The following is an 18861-nucleotide window of genomic DNA, read 5'->3' as shown; positions in this document are numbered from 1 at the left end:
TTGTTTGGATTGAGGTGCTCATTCATGGCAGACGTCATTGCTGCATGCTGCAAGGGTCCCAGGGTTAGCTGTGGGGTGAGTCAGGGTTAGAGCGGGGGAGAGAGAGAGTCGCGACCATCACATTGAGCACTGAACCGCGTCGGCGACTTCTTGTCTCTGACCTTACCCAACCTGAAAATCCAGCCGGGGTGCTTTCAACACCACCACCACATTTTCTTCTTATATCCCGACCACATTCCCATTGCCTCTCGACTTGATCCCCATTTCCAACCCAACTACCTCGGCCAATTCCTAATCACCTCATCTCCCCGACATGGCCTCCCTCAACCTCACTCCCGACGAGCTCAAACAGCTCGAGCTCCTGCGCAACCGCTTCGCCCAGCTCACCAGCAGCCTCGCTAGCCTGAGCACCCAGGTCATGAACTCGAACCCCCTCCCGAGCCGGTGCGCAACCCAACTTCCACCACTTTCCTCCAACCCACTTACTTTAGGCTCACCTACTCACCGGTTCCCTCCATGTTTCCAGAGAATCCCTCCAAGCCTCAGCCGGCATCCTGCAACAAAACATCCGCTCCATCCAAGAGCTCCTCTCCGAAAACGCCGGCATCTTCCAGCGCCTCGCCGTCCACCCCTCCACCAACTTCCCCGGCCGCACCCAGGAACACATTCTTACCCAGCTCCTGCGCAAAAAGCTCGAGCCCGACGTCGAGACCTGGGTTGAAGAAGCCCGCGAAACCGCCCGCGCCGCGGGGCTCGACGCGAACAAGCTCGCCTCTGGCGGGAAGGTCGGCTCCCGTCGCCTCGGCGGTGGCGGTTATGGGGCGGATGAGGACGAGGATGAGGAGGATGAGGATGATTACGCCGAGGAGGACGATGTCCCCTCCGATCCGTTCAATGACCAGTGGGCCGACATGTTGGATGCGTTCAACAGGAGCTTGGAGCACTATGTCACGGTGCAGAGCAAGAAGAAGTATACGGTGGAGGAGCAGGCGATGGGGGTGGACAAGGTTAGGACGGGGTTGAGGCAGGTGTTGGAGGAGAGTGATGACGAGGAGGAGGAGGAAGAAGAGGAGGAGGAAGAAGAGGAAACGGCGCAGCAGGCTGGGCAGGGCGGCGTGGTGCCTGGCCAAGCTGCCGCGGCACAGCAGGGAATGGTACTACAGCCAGAGCATATCTTGTTGCTCGAGGCGAGGGGGGATATGAACCTCCCGAGGGACTTTCCGTTTTGGGCGAGGAAGAGGCTCGTGGCGACGGCGTCGGCGCCCGCGACGCAGGCGGTGCCGCTGAGATGAGAGGACTAGGGTTTTGGGGGATTCAGCAACGGTTGATTCGAAGGCTGTGATCTCTATTCCGACCCCAGTAGGCTGATATCGCGCACACCTCATCCGGCCAGCGAACCAGCAAAACTCTCACCAGACGATACGATATTGCTCGACGACAAAACACGCCATTGAGCACCAGAATCAGGGTTGATGACTGTTCTGGCCAGGGAGAGTGACAGTCGAAGGTCGTATGCTTCGACCAGGTTCCGGGTTATGGAGAGACAGGGAGTGATACAGCAGTCCGACCATCCTGAGCGCCGGGTCAAGGCCCGAGCAACGTAGTCGAGCTCTGACCTCGCCTCAGAAGCCGGTGTGTTTGGACAGAACACGGCGTTGAGACCGAGGCTCATCCCACCACCGGCTCGTTGACGAGGGAACAGGACAGACAGAACCTGTCCCGTCGAGTCTTTAGGATACCTATGGCCTTCCTCACGAGCCGCTGTTGGCTGCTTGGTTGAACCGTATTCGTGCCCAACCAAGAGACTAAAGTGCAATTGCATATTTCTCTTCAATATTTACTTCCAGTTACGCCAGATAGGCTCAATTATTTGAGCTCGATGATAAGAGAGAACTTATATCCGGGCGGCTTGTCTCGGCTGTTTGGCACGAAAGCTCGGGTTCCGGCGGACGATGCGGTCTCCGGTCTCCGGCGCCGGAGAGGGGGACCGAACCGACCTGAGTCAAGGGGCCCGCGGGGGGTCGGGGGTCGGTGCAACATCGGAACCCGGACATCGACTCCGAGGAACGAAGGGATGCTGCATGAGTGCTGCAACTAGTAATGCACCTTTGCCTCGTAATGGGCACGGTTAATGGCATCCCGGGACACGGGAGGTTTTCTGGAAGTTGTGTCGTCATGTGACTCAGACTTGGTTGTTTTGATGTGACTCTCGATGATGTGTCCCTGAGCCGAGAGACGGTGACGCTGCCAGTATGGACGAAAGTTTGGAATTGAATGAATCATCGACTTCCCCAGTGGGAATTGAGTAAAATAAACCTGGAACAACCCCCAACAATCATCCCCAGCAACCACCAGCAATGACAGTCACACCTTTGTGACTCACCCATTCTTGATCACTACGGAGAGCATAGCAAGGAACATAATAACAACAATATATATTTCCCACCTCCGTCAACCTGAAAGCCTCAGGATCGTCTTTCTTTCATCACCAGGAAGCGGTACCCAGTCGAGAAGCGCCAAACGCCTCTCGGGACGTCCTGCATACCTCTAAGAGGTATCCGACCAAGCGATTGGTCCGCCATCTCTTTCGGCCATCGAACTTGGAAACCTCGCGGCTCCGGAGTCGGGGACGCCCAGAGCGGACAATAACACTCGACCAACTTAACTTACATTCAACAACAGGCTGTATTGTTTTGGTCTACCACCTAACCTATGATTTAGTGCCGGCGGAAGCCGTCGCGACCCGACATCAGCACACTCGGCGTTGAGATTGCACGGAAAAGTGTTTAACAGGAGAGAGAGGTAAGTAAACTACATGTTCAGCCTCGCAAGAAGATGGAATGGACTCTCAAATAAATATATACTGACCAACGAAGCAGATTACCAGCACCACAGAGACACACTTAATCCCCATTCTCAAATTACATTCGTCCAGCCAGCCAGCCGCCCATATCCCAACAACAAGAGCAACACCACCACCACCAACCACAACAACAACCATTCTCGCCATGGAAGCCGCCTGTCAATGCGGTGCCGTGCGCTTCAAAACGCCCACCCCGAAGCCCCTCGCCCTCTACATCTGCCACTGCCAGGACTGCCAGCGGCAGGCGAGCTCGGCGTTTGGCACCTCGGCCATCTTCCCGCGGTTTAAGCTCCCCGACGCGGAGCTGCTGAGCTGCTACACGCGGCAGACGTCGTTGGGGGATACGTTGTATTGGTGAGTACCTGGTACTTCTTAGATACCTACTCGCCTGCCTTTCAATCTAGTCCGTCCGCAGCTTCGTGGGATGGGTATGGGAAAAGGAGGGTTGGGTTGTGAGTGGGGGATGGATGGATGTGAAAGAGAAAGAGAAGAAGAATATGAGGATGATGCTGACAGGATATCTTGATAGTTATTTCTGCAAGCGGTGCGGGACGAGGTTGATTCACACGTCACCTGTAAGTCTCATCACCATCAAACACCACCTCGCCAGCTCGCGCAACGGAAAAGCTAACCCATCCCCTCCTCCAACAAAAGAACAAAAACGTCGTCTCGGTCAAGGGCGGGTGCATCGAAGGCCTGGACTGGAGGACGGCCATCCACATCTGGTACGTATTACATTCAATACCTTCCCGATGAGATGCTTGCTCTGCTTGGTTTTGTTTTGTTTTGCATCGCCTCGTTTCATCCCATCATTATTTTCCTTTTTCCATTCCTCATGAGCATGAGAGGGCTAAAGCAACATCTCACACACTTTTTTCTCTTTGCTTCTCGCAACACAGGACAAAATCAGCCATGGTCCCGATCCCCGAAGGCTCCGAGACCCATTCCGAGTACTCGGAGCGAACCGACTACACGGCGACGGACTCGCAGGGGGAGACGTTGGATCAGCCGGGGGAACTTGCCGGGTGAGAGCTGGCTACACTAGGGAAGAGATGAGCTCCATTTTGGGGCGGCGTTGACATGACAATTTAGTGATATTGTTTGTGATAGTTACTAGAAGGGAGGTTGGAGAAGATGGGATGATGATGATGGGTTGGGGGTTGGAGTTGGAGTTGGAGTTGGGGGGTTGTCGGGGTTGTTTTGTTTTGTTTGGTCTGGTTTTGGTTGGTTTTGAGATTTGAGATGCTTGGGTTGATATAAAAAAAAAGGAGTTGGAGATGGAGGTTGGGATCGAGATCAAGATGGGATGAGGAGTTGTTTGGTGTTGGTGTTGTTTTCCTCAATAGGCTTTGAATCCGAGCTAGACCTTGCCCCAAGACTCATCCACATAACAACTCCAGCAACCTCGAACATAGCATGCTTCCATACTTTTCTCCCCATTTGCTAGAAACTTTCTATTTTCGGTTCCTGTTGTTTTAGTGTATAGAGGAGCTACTTAATTCCCAAAACGGGCATTTTGAAGATGGCAGCGCAGAGAGTCCTGTAATGTCGCATCTTATGTAATCGCGGGATGCCCAGACTTGACTTTGTTTCACAAGGGACTCAAGCAACAACAGGGGGACGTTTTCTTGGATTCTCCGTCATCTGGACCACCAAGATAGTAGCGTCCATATTCGTTGTCGGCGCTTCTTCAGACCGTGATTTGGCCCAATTGGACCTTAAATTTGCTTGCAATAATTCTTTACGACGGTGCCTTCAGTCGATATCTCGTCTACATTGCAAGATGTGTATCCTCTGTCGTATGTTTGCTGTATCACATATCCGGTGGCCGCAGCGGGACGGCCTGGGTACCATCAGAGAGTGTGTCGCAACGCGCCAGGAGTCTTTGGCCAAACACCGTTTCACTCCATCACAGTCTGTCGTGAATAGTAGATACTCCGAACAGTACAGATGAATCTCGGGCCGGGTAGAGTTGCCTTTGCGTCATTCATCATTCCCAACAGCAACAAGATGACCAAACAGCCTTCCAGACCGTGATGCATGTCCACCACCTACTCTCCTAATCTGATCCTTTATTCCCGAGCTCGGTAACATCAGCCAAATACCGACAGTCTCTCCCTCTCGGGGCCCGGAGAGTTTTTGTTCCCTCAGAGTGGTCCCAAATGGAACCCCCTGTGCCGCTCAGGCGCTTGGCGGGTTTCGTCTCTGACACAAGTCGTCTGGGGCCCGTCTCATCGCCCCTGTCACCCCCTGTCAACACCCCACGCGCAGAGCCGCAACCTTGCCACGACGTCAACCTTCCGCTTCTCTCTCGCTCCTCGGCACGGGGAATCGACCCAGAACCTCCCCTGTCCGCCCTCCGCATGAGACCTTCCAGGCTGTCCTCGTCAACTGCCGCGCGGACGTCGTCGGGGATGGACGACGAGAGCCTAGACCGTCTGAACATGGGCACATCACAAGCGAACGAGCAACCAGCATGGGGGAAGTTGGAAGGGGGTTGAGCTCGTTTGAAACGCTTACGTTGATTTTTTGGAGCTAGGATAGCTGCCGAGAATCGAGAATGGGGCTTGCGAGATGGACGATGTGACGTCCCCTAGGCCTGGGTCTCTTCTCCCAAAATGCCGTGATCCCGTCCGTTTCTTGATCTTGGGGTCCCCTTTCTGCTTTCTGCCTCTGCCTCTGTTTTTTCTTCCACTGCCATCATCACACACTCCCACACACACGTTCCTTTTGTAGGTGTGCCCTTCGTTTCTCCTCCTTGGCGGACCATCGACGTCAAGTTAGTTCTTTTCTTGTATAGACAGCAGCGCTGCTTGTTTGTGCTTTGGTTTTTTTTTTATTGTGTTGTTCTTTCTCCTCTACGCCGCCCACCCGGCCAACGAGACAAACCGTCATTTGCTATCCTCGTCGTCGAGTTCTACGCCCATTCGTTTGAAGGTCCTCCAGAAGTCGACCGTCGATTCAGCGTTGAGATATTTGGGCTGAGCCCACGAACTGGTTGCGGAGGATAATTTCTGGTAATTGTGGAAGGGTTTAAGATCAGATTCAAGAGATCAAGATGAGGACAAATCTCGCCGTCATTCTGAGCTCCGTGTCGCTTGCTCAGGTAAGACATGATCCGTCCGACCGAAAGAATGCCACGATAGAAAAGAAAACTCACATTTCCCCCCAGGCCGCAGCATATGACAGACGCCAAGTCGCCCCAACACAAGGCGTCGTCCAAGGTGTCAACCTCGTCGATGGCTTCATGAGCCTAATCGGCCGCCTCGGCGCCGGCGGCGGCGCTGGCGGCGCTGGAGTAACCGTCACCACCACGATTCGTGAGACCATCACTGTCGGCGGCGACGGCGCGGCGGGCTTCGTCAACGCCACGGGCGCCGTCACGGTGACCGTCACCGCGCCGGCATCTACTGTCACCATCTCCCTGGGCAACGCCAACGGCGCCATCGACGCCCCGGCTTCCGACGGGCCCGTCATTGGCACGGGCGGTGTGGGCGTGACGCTTATCCCGGTTCCCGCGGACGCGATCAGGACAAGCGCCGTCATCACCACCACCTCCGACGCCGAGCCGAGCGCGACGGAGACGGAAGTTCTGAGCGAGACAACCACCGAGGCTACCGACTCGGCCTCCTCCACCGACGCCGCGGCCACCGAGACCGAAGAGGTCGCTTCCTCTACCGACGCCGCCGCTGAGACCTCGACTCTGGCCCAGCTGCCCGGCCTGAACACCGATGTCCCCGCCGACTCGACTCTCGCCCCGCTCCCGGGTCTGACCGACACGCCCAGCGACGCGACCAGCACTCTTGCCCCCCTCCCCGGTCTCGAGACCGACACCACGCTGAGCGAGCTCCCGACCCTCGCTCCTCTGCCCGGTCTGGAGACCACCAGCTCCGAGGAGATCGCCACCGAAACCACCTCGGCCGAGGACGGCGCCGAACAAACCCTCGCTCCGCTGCCCGGTCTGGACACCACCTCCTCCGAGGACCTCCCCGCCGAAACCACCACCGCTGAATCCGATCTCCCCGAACCCACCGAGGAGCCAGCAACCACCACCGAACTCCCCGACGTCCTCGAACCAACCTCCACCCTCTCCCAACTCCCCGGCCTGGCCTCCTCTCTGACCAGCATCCTCACCCTCCCCGCGGCCGAGCCGTCCAGCACCGAAACCCCGGTGGCGCAGCCCATCCTCAACAACCCAGTCAACGGCCCGATCGGTGGCGTGGTGGAGTTCATCCCCATCTCCTCGGCCGACATCACCCCCACGGCGCCGCCTCCGGCGCTGGCTACGCCGACCACCCCGGCCGTGGCGAACGGCGCAGCCGGCAGCTCGCCGCTCATCTCGATCGATCTGAGCACGCTCACACTCGCGAGCAAGGTCAACTTGGGCAATTTGGCGCCGCCCGAGCCGACGGGGGTGAGGGCTGCTAACTAAACTAGCAGGGGATGAATAAAAGAAAAAACAAAAAAAATGGGAAGGGGATGAGGATAGACCCTGGGAATGAGGTGGAAGAGAGGAGAGAGATATACCCTTTTTTTCGAGGCTTCTTTTGGATGACGAGTGTTGTTTGTGTTGAGTTGTTTTAGCCGCATTCCTACTTTGGATTGCACCCTGTGTGTGTGGAAGTGTAGATGTCAGTGCCAGACGGCAGATTTTATTTTCTTTTTCTTTTCTGGGGTTCGTTTCGTTTCTTCTTTGCTTCTAATTTGTAAATAGCCTTGTATATGACGATCGCAAGACAATTGGCCTGGTAGAACCGGCCTTGAGAGTATTTGTGTGTTCCGTTTGTTACATGTGAAACTGTCGGTAAAAACCGTGGTGTCGAACGGATTGTGGTCTGTATAGACTGGTGTCTATGGCTCCTCCCGAGCCAGCCGGGTGCTTCGTTCCAATATGCCGATCCTCTTTCTGTTGGGTTGAGTCTAACGGGGGTATCTATCAGCTACGCCCTTCCAGGCTAAAGCACCTCTTGCATACCAAAAATGCCAGACCACGATCGCATCTATCCATCCCTCTACCACAAACCGTCACTGCAACAACCCACCACTACCTACCCCTTCTTCATCGCCTCCCTCCTCATCTTCTTCAGCTGCCGCTTACTCAACCCCTCTCCCTGCTGTTGTCCATTATTTCCACTCCCACCGCCACCACCACTCCCGCCATCAGCATTCTTCCTCTTCTGCCCCTGCCCCTGTTGTTGTCCCTGTTGCTGTTGTTCCCGTTGCTTCCCCTCCCCCTCCCCCTTCTCCTCCCCACCCGGCCGTTCCGCCGTCTTCACAATATCAATCACCCCTCGAAACCCCCTCCTCTTCAACCCCTCGTTGACCACCACCCTCCTCGCCTCCTCCCCGAGCGCCGCAAACCCCTTTTCCGGTCCCAACCCCCACACCGCCAGCAAATTCACCACGTCCGCGGGCGCGCGCAGCCCCAGCGCCGACCGCGCCTCGCTCGAAATGATGACCCCCCGCCCCTTGGTCGCGCGCACCAGGGATTGGAGGTTGGATATGAAATTCGCGCGCGCTCGCTGTTTATCCACCCCTGAAGTGGAAGGGGAAGAAGAGGTGCCAATCCCCTGGGAATAGCACACTTCGAACCTTACCCCGCGGGAGACGGCCGCCATGGCGGTGCGGTGGTGGATGTGCCAGCCCAGGTGGGAGGAGAGGTCGAGGGAGATGAGGGCGGGTGGGTCGCCGGCCGAGGTGGCCGAGGCGGAGGTGCACGCCCAGGCGAAGGATTTGTCGGTGGTCGGACGCAGCGCGAGCAGGTCGTAGGCGCGGAAGAAGTCGGGGAGGCGGTAGTTGGTGGTGGAGGGGTCGGTGATGATGAGGGTCGCGCGGCGGAGGGCGGTGGGTAAGGGAGAGGAGGGGGTTTGGGGTTGTTGCTGTTGCTGTTGTTGGGAGGTTGTGGTGATGGTGGCTTTGGAGGAGGAGAAGGAGGTGATGCGGCTGCCGCCTGGGTAGGAGGAGTGCGGAGGAGTGAGGACGGGGATGGGATTGGTGATTGGAGTCGGTTGGGTCGGTATTGGAGCAGAGACGATGTGGTTAAGTGCGACGACGTCGTACCCTAGGTGTTTGGCGAAGCGGAGGGTTTTTTCGAGGTCCGAGGTGGAAGTGCCTGGGGACCAGGCAATGTTGAGGTCGTAGAGCATGGCGGGTAGTTTTGCGGGGTGGAAGGTTGGGAATGGCAATTCCGGTGGCTATGATGGATTGAAAAAGATATGGCAATGCCAATTGTGGGGTTTTGTGGGTGGGCGACGGGGTTGAGAGGAGACGGGTATCATCAAAGTAGTGATCGACAGGTCAGGTCTTCTTGGTGTTGCGTCACAGAAGCTGCATTGTCGCAGCATCCAACATTTTTCCTGCAGCACGCGCATGGTCGCGGCTTGAGCTTTGGTGGGGTTCGCCAAGAAAGGGACGTTCCGAGCCAGCGGGGCCGTCTAGACCCAAAGTTGCCAATCCCGTACCGCCCCGCTGCCACGCAAGCGAGATGAGACAACGGTTAGGGTTAGGGTTAGGGTCTGGCATATTGACTTTGTTGTCTTCACCAGCGTTGATGGCATTTGCGGGTTTTGATCGGGATACTTTGGAAAGTTCTCGAGGATCTGGTGACATGGAAAAACAGAACTCGGACAATGATGGCGAGTTAGCTTGCAGAGTTGGTGGCTGTACGGTCTTGGCCGTGTCTTGGACATGCTGGCCAAGAATTTCCACTTTTGGCAGCGGCAGCTACGGGAACGCACTGGATGGAACGAACGGCGGCGCAGAATGGAAGAAATGGAAATCTAACAGTCCCGTCGCGGCGCCAGGCTCCCTCTTTCACTTGACGCTGACGCATGATTGCGCACTCCACCCATCATCTCACTTCTGACATTCTCAGCCTTCTCCTTCCTTTTCCTGTTGATCAGGACAACATCTGCCGGCGACGTCTCTCAAACATAATCCTGAGAGAATATCAACCCTAGTCTTGTCGTCCACCACCGTCGCACATCGCCAAACCATCACAAACACACATCCGCGGGTCCCGAACATTACACAGTACGACAACACCACATCCTCCTCGTAACCCGCCGACACCAATACCATGTGCATCGTCTTCACCTGTGGCGAGCACACCTTCCGCCGCGAGGTGGAGGGCTACGAAGGCCTGGTCTGCCGCTGCTACAACTGCGGTAACTACGCCGCTTCGGTCGTCAAGTCGAATCCGTGGTTCACCTTTTGCTTCATTGTTCGTCCTCCCCTTCCCCGTCTCCCCATCCATAATATTACAGACCTGAAAAAAGATGCTAACTCTTGATGTCAACCCAATAACAGCCCGTCATCCCACTCTCTATCAAAGGCTACGAAGACGTGTCCTGCCGCATCTGCCGCTTCGAACAGCCCTTGAGCCACCGCCCCGACGTTCAGGCCATGCGACGAGGAGCCGGCCAGGCGCCGGTAGGTGCACCACCGCCTGGACCACCGGGCGCCCCGCCGCCGCCGGGTTGGGGCGCGCCGCCAAAACCGCATCAGGGGATGCATTATGGTTGATGAGGGGAGGAAATGGGAGGTTGAAGAGGAGGATATACTGCTGCGTCGGTTTGTTTGGCTTAGGGCATGTAGGAATTAAGCTTGGGCAGGTATTTCGTTTAATATTTGAGGAGAGAGGGACAGGGATATGGCAAATGGTATGGGTTGGCGTTTTGATTGCTGTTTCCTTGGATGTTGTATAAGGTGTGATCTGTCGTCCGTCATGAAATAATAATGATAGAGGGTTATTTCACCAAGTCGAAGGGAGTGTTCACCATCTATCAGTTCCGTCATGCAAACAAGTCGAGCACGCCGAGGAGCACTTCCGAATCTCAGCGCATCCTCCGTGCTGGTATAAGAAGACAGATCTCGGTCAACCAAGGAAAAGGCATATGTCGGGAAAAATCATGGCACAACCCGCTTGACCACTGCCACCGCCTTGATATCCTTCAAGCGCTTGGTGTCAGGCAAGGCGGCAGCATCCATTCCAGCGAACCCTACTTACTGCGCCGGCGCCGGCGCCGCAGCCCGCCAGTTATCCGCCGCAAGGATCGCTCTCTGCCTGGCCTCCCTCTCCTCCCGATCCTCGCGCGGAGGTCTCGCGCCATTGCCGCGGCCGCCCCTCCCAGACCCCCACTGTCCCTGCTGCTGCTGGTCTCTGTCCCTGCCGGCAGACGAACCCCAGCTGTCCCTGCCGCCACGGTCGTCGCCGTAGGGCGGCCTTCTGCTCCCCAGATTTCCGTACGAGGACGACTCGCCGTTGCCGTCAAAGGTGGAAGAGGAACTTGTCGGCTGGTCCAGCGGGTGGTTGTTGCTCGCGTTCAGCCCCTTGGCCAGCTGGACCAGCAACCTCGTGCCTTTCCACGGCGCGCCGTTCAGCGCCTGTCGCGCGCGCTCCGCCTCGTCGGCGGTCGAGAAGTCGACGAAGCAGTAGTGGTGGCCGCCTTGGCGGGGGGTGATGCGTTTTCCTATGGCGACGCTGTTTTAGGGGTAGGAGGGGGGAGGAGGGGGGAGGGTATTAGTGTATACTACTTTTAGGGGGGGGAGGGTAACAACAAGAACAACAACAACAACTTTGTAGAGTTGGTCGTCAATGATGGGAAAGAAGAAAATGAAGGGAAGACGTTACTAATCAAACCCCGCCAATATCTCCTTCATCTCGGCCTGGTTATGCGTCTGGTCGTACATCTTGCCCAGCCCGCCAATGTACAACCTGCGCACATGCCGCCCGTCGGGCTGAAGCGTGCTGGTCTCGACGGCGTGGTGCTGCAGCGCGCCGTACGGCCCCTGCTCCTCGGGCTCGGCCGCCGCGCGCTTCTCGGGCGTCCAGTCCCCCCAGCGGTTGAAGGCCAGCTGACCGCGATCGGCCCAGGGCCGGCGCGCCGAGCGCGGGGTGGACTTGGGGTTGCACGGCCCGACTTTGAGGGTGCGGTTCTGCACGACTACGCCGGGCAGGTTGCGCAGGGCGTCCTCGGCGTCGGCGCGCGAGGGGAATTCCACGAAGCAGTAGCCCGGGTTCCGGCCGGACACGGGGTCGATGGAGATGTGGATTTTGGAGTAGTGCGGGAAGCCCGAGTCGCGCAGGACGGACTCGATGTCGGTCGGGGTGAGGGAGTAGAGGAGGTTGCCGACGTAGATGCGGCGGCCCTCGTTGAGGGCGTCGGATTGATCAAAGTCTTGCTGGTCTTGGGAGGACATTGTGGTGGTGGCGATTTGGTTTTCTACCAAACTACCCGACCAGTTGTTGGATTGTTAGATAGTAAAGGGAGAAGGGTTGTGATGAGGAGGATCCAGCCTCCGGTCCCGTGGTCAGCACCTAACCGCAGTCTCTCCCAGCAGAAAAAAATCTCTACTCTGGGCACCGAGCCAACCCTCCTTTTCAAGCGGGGTCAATCTTCGCGTTTCGTTTGCTGCAGGGAGAAGCACGCCAAAAAGTCGACGGGTCAGCGGATGTGGGTTGCGGAGTTGCTTGATTCGGCAGGGGAAGGAGACTGCAGGGTAATACCGATTCCGTAATGCATCTGGAGAGGTTGTATCCAAGAGGTGTTGCAATGTGATCATGATGAAGGAAGTCTAAAGTCAATTGTGTGTTAATGATGAGTTGCAGTTAAAGTGGGTGGGATAGGTATTGAACATGTATGACTAGAGACGTGGTTGTAGTGTATAAAGTACTGTACTTACTAATTAATAGTAGGCCAGAGCGATCGGTCTGGACTCTGTCACAGCGCCTCGTATTCCACTGTTCCAGGCGTCCGGTACTGTAACAAACGGTGTGGCGCGCCGCGAGATGGGATGACGTCGAGCTTGGCGCAGCTTCCTTCCGGCAGTTTTGTTCGCAAAGACAATTCAACGGTCCAAGCTCGGAATCAATCAACATGCAGCAACAAGACATCAACACCACATCACCACCAACCCATCCAACCCATCCATCCCACCAAAGGCGCCCACCCCGGGCAGCCTAAAACTTTCGCTATAATATATCTCTATCTTAAGCATCAATTCCAATCCATTGGTTCAACCCAAGCTCCAATTCTCACCGTCTACCTTCTATCACCATGGCCTCGTCCAAACGAAGCCCGGCCGTCCTGGTATGTAGATCTGCCCAACCACCGCTCCATCCTCCTAACAACCCCATCACAGGTCACGGACGCCCGCGAACGCCCACCTCCGCGCGGCCCAGCCCTCCAACGCCACCCCCTTCCCGGCCCGAGCAGCCGTCCCAACCCCCTCCGCGTCTCCGTCGACAACATCCTCCAATACTCCTCCGACATCCCCTCCGCCCAGCCGCGTGGCAATCCCGCCCTGCTACGCTCCATGCGCTCCGTCGCCGCCGCCGCGGCAGCCGCCGGTAGGCGCCGCAGCTCCCAAGGCGGCGGCGGCGGAGGCGGCGGTCTTCCAATCCTTGCCTCCAACAGGACCGGACAACAGAACGTTCCCTCGCGCACGACCAAGGTCAGCGAGAAGCTTGTCCTCATCCCCGAAGCGCCCGAGGATGAAAACGAGGAAGGCTTGGAGAGCGACGAGGAGCTCGCGCGGCGGGCGTCGCTGCTCCGGCGTATGCGGGAAGAGGATGACGACAACAGGCCGTTGCGGGACGAGGAGCTGGACGTGCTGCGCAAGCGGGGAGGCATACGAGGGAAGAGCTACGCCGAGCGGCTGCCCAAGGTGAAGAGAGGCGAAAAGGTGGCCAGGTTGACGGCCTACTGCACCGCGCAGAGTTACAAGATCAAGGCGACGGCCGAGTTTTTGAGAAAGACGCACGAGGCCAAGACGAAGCTGTATGATGATTGTCTGTATGTGGTGTATCACCTGCCGTTATTGCCCGGGCATGACGGGTACCGGTTGCGCAGCCGGCCGGTGTTGAAGACGCCGGGGACGGGCAAGACGGTCTTGGATTTGGAGATTGAAAGGAATGAGAGGAGAGATGTGCATGAAGGGTTGCTGGACGAGTATGGGTATGGGACGCACGGGTTTGGAGAGAGTCCGGGTGGTACAGGGCCACCGCTTCCGACGGGGCAAAACGGCGGCGATGCTCCCGATGCGTTGGAGCTGGCCAACGACACTTCTTCCAACCACAACCAGCATAACGGCGAGACGAACGGCGAGACGAACGACAACAACACCACTCCAGGCCCCGTCTCCGTCATGCCCATCAACCGCCTCGTCCCCGACGCCAAACACTTCGGCGAGGTCTTCGTCTTCTCCTACGGCGTGGTGGTGTTTTGGAACTTCACGGAGCGGCAGGAAAAAGACATCCTCGCGGACCTGACCTTTTCCGAGAACGAGACGGGCATCGCTCTGGCCATGCGCCCGCTCGAGGAGGCCGAGTTCGAAACCGAAGAGTTCCACTTCGAATACAACCCGGACGCCAAGCGGCCGCGCATCTTCAACGACATGATCACCCTCCTCCCCCGCTTCGACCACATGGTCAAGCTCACCATCAGCCACGCCATCGCGCAGAGCACCAAGCTCTGTTTCTTTGAGGAGCGCATGTCCCAGACCATGCTGGACGCCCAGCACATCCCCAAGCGGCTGGCCCTGACGGGCGAGCTGAACATGACGAGGACCGAGATCGTCAAGATGCTCGGCAGGTTATTCAAGAGCAGGGTGGACATTAATCTTTGTACGTTCCTTTCCCCTCCAAACCAGCCAAAGTGACCAACAACTAACCAAACACACACAAAAACAGCCTCCAACATCCTCGACGTCCCCAACTTCTTCTGGGACTCGGAACCCACCCTGCACCCCCTCTACGTCGCCAGCCGCGAGTACCTCGAGATCGACCCGCGCATCAAGGTGCTCAACGAGCGCTGCCGCGTGTTTTTGGACCTGGCCGACATCTTGGCCGACAGCGACGCCGACGCCAAGATGAGCAACATCACGTGGATCATTATCATCCTGATCGTCGTCAGCATTGTCGTCACTGTGTCCGAGGTTGGGCTAAGGTTTGCCATGCTGTCGAGGGATAAGGCCATGTTTGGCAACGGGACGCATCCGCCGGGCGAAGGGGAGTTGGTTGTGGCGGCGCCCCCCCATCAGTTGGATTTGAGGTCGGTTTTGAGTGAAAGGGGTGTGACGATCGAGGAGCTGAGGGAGTGGAGTCGGAGGCTGAGTGAGAGGGAGAGGGAGGCGGTTTGTGGCGGGGACGTGGTTGGACGGACTTTCGCTGGAGTGTGATGCTTCGTGGTTGTAACCTAGGTATGCGGGAGTGTCGTGGGTTTGGGTGTTGATGTGGCTTGTCTTTTTGGTTATCTACACATTGTTGGGATATTGGCACTTGGATAAGGGACATTGTTGGGATGGGGGTTGAACAGCATATACGCATTGTTTCATACCCTTTCGAACTGGGTAATTAACGAGCGAGGCGTTTGGATAAGGGACTTGAGGAAAACAGTATAGTAGCATATTTGTCAGAGCACAGTTAGGTATTAATATTTCTTCTGCCAGGCGGCTTGAGCGTTCCGATCCCAGCATCAACGTATACACGGGACGACGACTGCTAAGGGGCATGCATAGGTAAGTCGACCTCTCTTGGGTATTGAGTTGGTTGGGACAGGCCACATAGGCATTCCGGAGAGCAGATTCGATAAGACGGGCATCCAGGAGGGTGGACATGGGACGAAGAGTATCAGATGGCTCCCATGGCCAGGATCGTAGGAGGTCCAGTGTGAAGATGTTGAAGACCGGTTCACGTACGCCCGTCACGGTCAAGTCAAGCAGTCAGATCACCTCAGAACTTCGCCTCGAAAAAAGAACAAAAACAACTTGCATTATCAAACAAATACTAAGCAATCACAACGCGCCAGCGCCAAGGTGGGGAAATAAATATATCCCCTAACCGCGACGACGCGTCGTGGGACCTTTGCTCTTGGGGGTTGTCGAGCCAGTGGCAGTGGCAGTCGCCGTCGCCGAGGTTGACGCCACGGGTGCCGCAGCAACCGGCTTCTTCTCCTTCTTCTTCTCCTTGCCCTCGGCCGCCGGTGTCGCGTTCCAGTAGTACAGCATCTGGAAAGCCAGCACCGTGTTGAGGGCGAAGCCGGCCACGTAGCCGTACAGGATCAGCTTGTCGTCGACTTCCTGGAGGGTGGTGAAGATGCGGATGAGCGAGCCGACGAAGTAGTTGAAGACCTGTGAGACGGAAGACAAAATTAGCCCAGAGTTCCGAGGGAGGATGGTAACCCGTAGAAACAAAACTTACCGCGAACGCGCTCAGCTGCCCCGTGCCCCCCTCCTGCCAAATAGCCACAATCTGCGGCAGCTTGCTCGCCACGCTCAACGCGCCGGCGCCCGCCTGCAGCACCTGCAGCTGTTCCATGCCCAGCAGATTCTCGCTAAACAGCGTCGCCACGCTCGCCGCCAGCGCAGCGACAAACAGCGCCGCGGCGGCCGCACGGCCCGAATAGTTCAGCACCAGGACCGTAATGACCGCGTTCTGGCCCAGCACCAGCGCCGTCTCGCCGTACGTGCTGAACGGGAACCCGTTGCGGAAGTTGTAGGCGAGCGAGATGAGGTAGCCGCTCGTCTCGAGCAGGTAGGCGAGGAAGGACACGCCGCTGGCGGAGCGGGAGCGCACGAGCTTGAGGATCTGCGGGACTTTGACGACCGACGAGGCGGCGACGATGCCGATGCCCAGGGCCTTGCTGACGGCGAGCTTGAGGCAGGCTGTGTTTTCCAGGTCGACGTCCAGGAGGAGCGCCTTGTAGCACGCGTCGCCGATGATGGCCTCGCCCAGGTCGCGGATGGGCGCGGGCAGGTTGTGCGTGATGGGCGTGATGGCGGAGCGGAGGGCGTCCATCTTGGAGGGTTGGTGGTGGTTGGCGGTGGTGGTGATGGATGCCCGGAGGGTTGGAGGGAGGAAGGTTGTGTGGTGGGAGGTGGTGTGGTGTTGGGTTGGGCTGACAGTTGGAGGGAAAGATTATTATTGACACCAAAAACAGGACTCATCGGGCAATTACCAACGTAGACCCAAACCCCTGGGATGCCCCACTTTATTTTTCCGTCGCGCAGCTCAACGTCGCAACGGCTCGAGCATCCAATTTCTTCTAGAAGAACCATGGAAAGCCGCCAACCCGCTCGCATCATCCACACCCCGCCATGTCTCGTCCCTCCATACACGCAAGATCTCAGAGCTCGCAACAAATGCTTCGTTCCATTCGGCGAGTTATCTCTCTGTGCAAACTCGCTCAATGAGATGATATGCCACCAGACCCTGTACCCCAAGCAACCCGAGAAAGCCCAAACTCCGCTAGAAGACCGAGAAATGAAGAGATGATGATGACGAAGCAAAGCACAAAGAACCCAGCAAAAAACATTTCTCACACCCTCCTAGTTCATCTCCTCCCCGGCCGATGTCCCGGCCGTCTCGGTGGTGAGCCCATCTCCGGCTCCTGCTTCGCCGGCTCCTCTCTCACCGGCCTCCCCACCGTGGTAGACCTGCCGCCCCTAGGCCTTCCCCTTCCCCTCCCCCTTCCCCGCCCACGCGTAGCGGTGGCGGTAGCCGTCTTCTTCTCCACCCTCCCACTTGTCGTCCTCGCAGCCGCAGCCGTAGCGGCCTTGCGCGCTGACGTCCTCCGGCCGTCCCGAGCCTCCTTGACCTTCTTCGCCTCCTCGGCAGCGGCCGCAGCCTCAGCCTTGCGCTTCTCGGCGTCAAACTTGCGCACCAGCTCCGCCGCGTGCTTGAGGTTTTCCTTGGGCTCCCAGGTGTTATCGGAGTCCGGGTACCCCTTCCACTTGACCAAGTACATGTGCTTCATCGTGTCGGCGTCGATGGCGGAGTCCACGATGGCTTCGACTTCGTACTCGCCTTCGGGCGTCTCTTCCTCGGACTCCTCCCCGCCCTTCTCTTCCTTCTCCTCGGAGGCTTTCTTGGGTGGGCGACCGCGGCGACCGCGAGTCTAGAGACGTGTGAGTTAGAACAAAAGCTTCGCGATTTACTTAAGGTAATTATTTCCCCAGGCGGTAGGTGCAACTTACGGTAGCAGCGGCAGCGGCGGTTGCGCCGCCCCTCGTCCTGCGCCGGTCCCTTTGCGCCTCGCTCGCGATTTTGGCGCTAGTAGCGGCCGCAGCAGAGCGGGCGGGACGGCCGCGCTTGGGCGCGGGTGTGTCCTCAGCTTCATCTTTCGCACCACCTCCTCCTCCCCCTCCCTCTTCCTCTGGTGCAGAAGACTTGCGCCTCCCGCGACCGGCGCTCCTGGCCGATCGTGGAGTCTTGGAGGTGTCTGTCTCGGCGCCACCAAGCGACGCGCGGCCCCGCTTCTTCGCCGATGAGATGGCGGCGGCGGCGGCGGCTTCGGCCTGGTTGATGTCTGCCTCGATTTCGGCCTGGAGGTCCATGTCGGCTTCTGGGATGCCGGGAGGAGGCTGGTCGTCGAGGGTGACGACCGTCAGGCCTGCTTGGTGCTCCTCGGCGGGTTGGTCATGGTCATTGTTGTCGAAGTCATTCTCGATGCTGCTGAGGTGGGTTAGTTCCCTAGTTGCTGCCTGGGCACGGTTCAATGAAGGAGACAAGAGTGAAAGTTGAGAGATGGATAGACAACAATGTCGCATCAATGAAAACCCAACTCAGTACAAAATGAAATTCATTGCCAGAGGCTTGAAAACAAGCCGATACATATACGCGACCACAGAAAATCGCAATTCGAAAGGTAAACAAACGATGCGACGAAGAATCGCAAAGTCGCAAAGACATGCAGCATCTTCAGCAAATAAAAAAAGGTCGGGAAAAACACTTACTTTAAAAGATCGCTGGTAACGATAGGGATATCCCCCTCGACAAACTCTTCGCCGAACGGCATTTTGAGTGCTTAATCGCAGCACAGAGCGGCTGCTGTAAATCCGGAAATAGTGGGTGGAAGAAGGTTGATGTGGTGAGAGGGGGTGCGAAAGGCGCGTCTTACAGTAAACGCGACAGTGAACACGCCATGCGATGATCGCAAAAAATAAGTCTGCTGGTGTCAGTAAAATAAAATAAAAAAAATTAAAAAAATCTTGTAGTT

The 18861-nt window shown here is 57.3% G+C and overlaps 11 protein-coding genes across 11 annotated transcripts; 5 read left to right on the top strand and 6 right to left on the bottom strand.

Annotated features, from left to right (window-relative positions):
• Positions 1-313: 313 nt before the first annotated feature.
• Positions 314-1292, top strand: VTJ04DRAFT_1593 (uncharacterized protein; the record flags this gene model as incomplete). The annotated part of the gene is made up of 2 exons (XM_069359297.1): positions 314-444; positions 527-1292. The coding sequence occupies 2 exons, from the start codon at positions 314-316 to the stop codon at positions 1290-1292; spliced, it is 897 nt and encodes a 298-aa protein (XP_069224201.1).
• Positions 1293-1381: 89 nt separating this feature from the next.
• VTJ04DRAFT_1592 (uncharacterized protein) lies at positions 1382-1822 on the bottom strand (the record flags this gene model as incomplete). Its single annotated transcript, XM_069359296.1, has 1 exon — positions 1382-1822. One exon carries the CDS (start codon positions 1820-1822, stop codon positions 1382-1384), a length of 441 nt encoding a protein of 146 aa, XP_069224200.1.
• Positions 1823-3008: 1186 nt separating this feature from the next.
• VTJ04DRAFT_1591 (uncharacterized protein) lies at positions 3009-3892 on the top strand (the record flags this gene model as incomplete). The annotated part of the gene is made up of 4 exons (XM_069359295.1): positions 3009-3217; positions 3393-3438; positions 3518-3588; positions 3763-3892. The coding sequence occupies 4 exons, from the start codon at positions 3009-3011 to the stop codon at positions 3890-3892; spliced, it is 456 nt and encodes a 151-aa protein (XP_069224199.1).
• Positions 3893-3899: 7 nt separating this feature from the next.
• Positions 3900-4289, bottom strand: VTJ04DRAFT_1590 (uncharacterized protein; the record flags this gene model as incomplete). The annotated part of the gene is made up of 2 exons (XM_069359294.1): positions 3900-4201; positions 4268-4289. 2 exons carry the CDS (start codon positions 4287-4289, stop codon positions 3900-3902), a joined length of 324 nt encoding a protein of 107 aa, XP_069224198.1.
• Positions 4290-5921: 1632 nt separating this feature from the next.
• Positions 5922-7295, top strand: VTJ04DRAFT_1589 (uncharacterized protein; the record flags this gene model as incomplete). Its single annotated transcript, XM_069359292.1, has 2 exons — positions 5922-5969; positions 6036-7295. 2 exons carry the CDS (start codon positions 5922-5924, stop codon positions 7293-7295), a joined length of 1308 nt encoding a protein of 435 aa, XP_069224197.1.
• Positions 7296-7911: 616 nt separating this feature from the next.
• Positions 7912-9009, bottom strand: VTJ04DRAFT_1588 (uncharacterized protein; the record flags this gene model as incomplete). Its single annotated transcript, XM_069359291.1, has 1 exon — positions 7912-9009. One exon carries the CDS (start codon positions 9007-9009, stop codon positions 7912-7914), a length of 1098 nt encoding a protein of 365 aa, XP_069224196.1.
• Positions 9010-9941: 932 nt separating this feature from the next.
• Positions 9942-10387, top strand: VTJ04DRAFT_1587 (uncharacterized protein; the record flags this gene model as incomplete). Its single annotated transcript, XM_069359290.1, has 2 exons — positions 9942-10085; positions 10172-10387. The coding sequence occupies 2 exons, from the start codon at positions 9942-9944 to the stop codon at positions 10385-10387; spliced, it is 360 nt and encodes a 119-aa protein (XP_069224195.1).
• Positions 10388-10867: 480 nt separating this feature from the next.
• On the bottom strand, positions 10868-12064 carry VTJ04DRAFT_1586 (uncharacterized protein; the record flags this gene model as incomplete). The annotated part of the gene is made up of 2 exons (XM_069359289.1): positions 10868-11345; positions 11496-12064. 2 exons carry the CDS (start codon positions 12062-12064, stop codon positions 10868-10870), a joined length of 1047 nt encoding a protein of 348 aa, XP_069224194.1.
• An 857-nt stretch (positions 12065-12921) lies between these two features.
• VTJ04DRAFT_1585 (uncharacterized protein) lies at positions 12922-15043 on the top strand (the record flags this gene model as incomplete). Its single annotated transcript, XM_069359288.1, has 3 exons — positions 12922-12954; positions 13007-14489; positions 14556-15043. 3 exons carry the CDS (start codon positions 12922-12924, stop codon positions 15041-15043), a joined length of 2004 nt encoding a protein of 667 aa, XP_069224193.1.
• A 657-nt stretch (positions 15044-15700) lies between these two features.
• Positions 15701-16661, bottom strand: VTJ04DRAFT_1584 (uncharacterized protein; the record flags this gene model as incomplete). Its single annotated transcript, XM_069359287.1, has 2 exons — positions 15701-15994; positions 16065-16661. The coding sequence occupies 2 exons, from the start codon at positions 16659-16661 to the stop codon at positions 15701-15703; spliced, it is 891 nt and encodes a 296-aa protein (XP_069224192.1).
• Positions 16662-17196: 535 nt separating this feature from the next.
• Positions 17197-18660, bottom strand: VTJ04DRAFT_1583 (uncharacterized protein; the record flags this gene model as incomplete). Its single annotated transcript, XM_069359286.1, has 3 exons — positions 17197-17760; positions 17840-18317; positions 18599-18660. 3 exons carry the CDS (start codon positions 18658-18660, stop codon positions 17197-17199), a joined length of 1104 nt encoding a protein of 367 aa, XP_069224191.1.
• Between the last annotated feature and the right edge of the window lie 201 nt (positions 18661-18861).

Source organism: Mycothermus thermophilus (genome assembly GCF_041956435.1).
Source record: "Mycothermus thermophilus strain CBS 625.91 unplaced genomic scaffold VTJ04scaffold_1, whole genome shotgun sequence".
Lineage (NCBI taxonomy): Eukaryota > Fungi > Ascomycota > Sordariomycetes > Sordariales > Chaetomiaceae > Mycothermus > Mycothermus thermophilus.
This window is presented reverse-complemented; position numbering and strand designations above follow the sequence as displayed.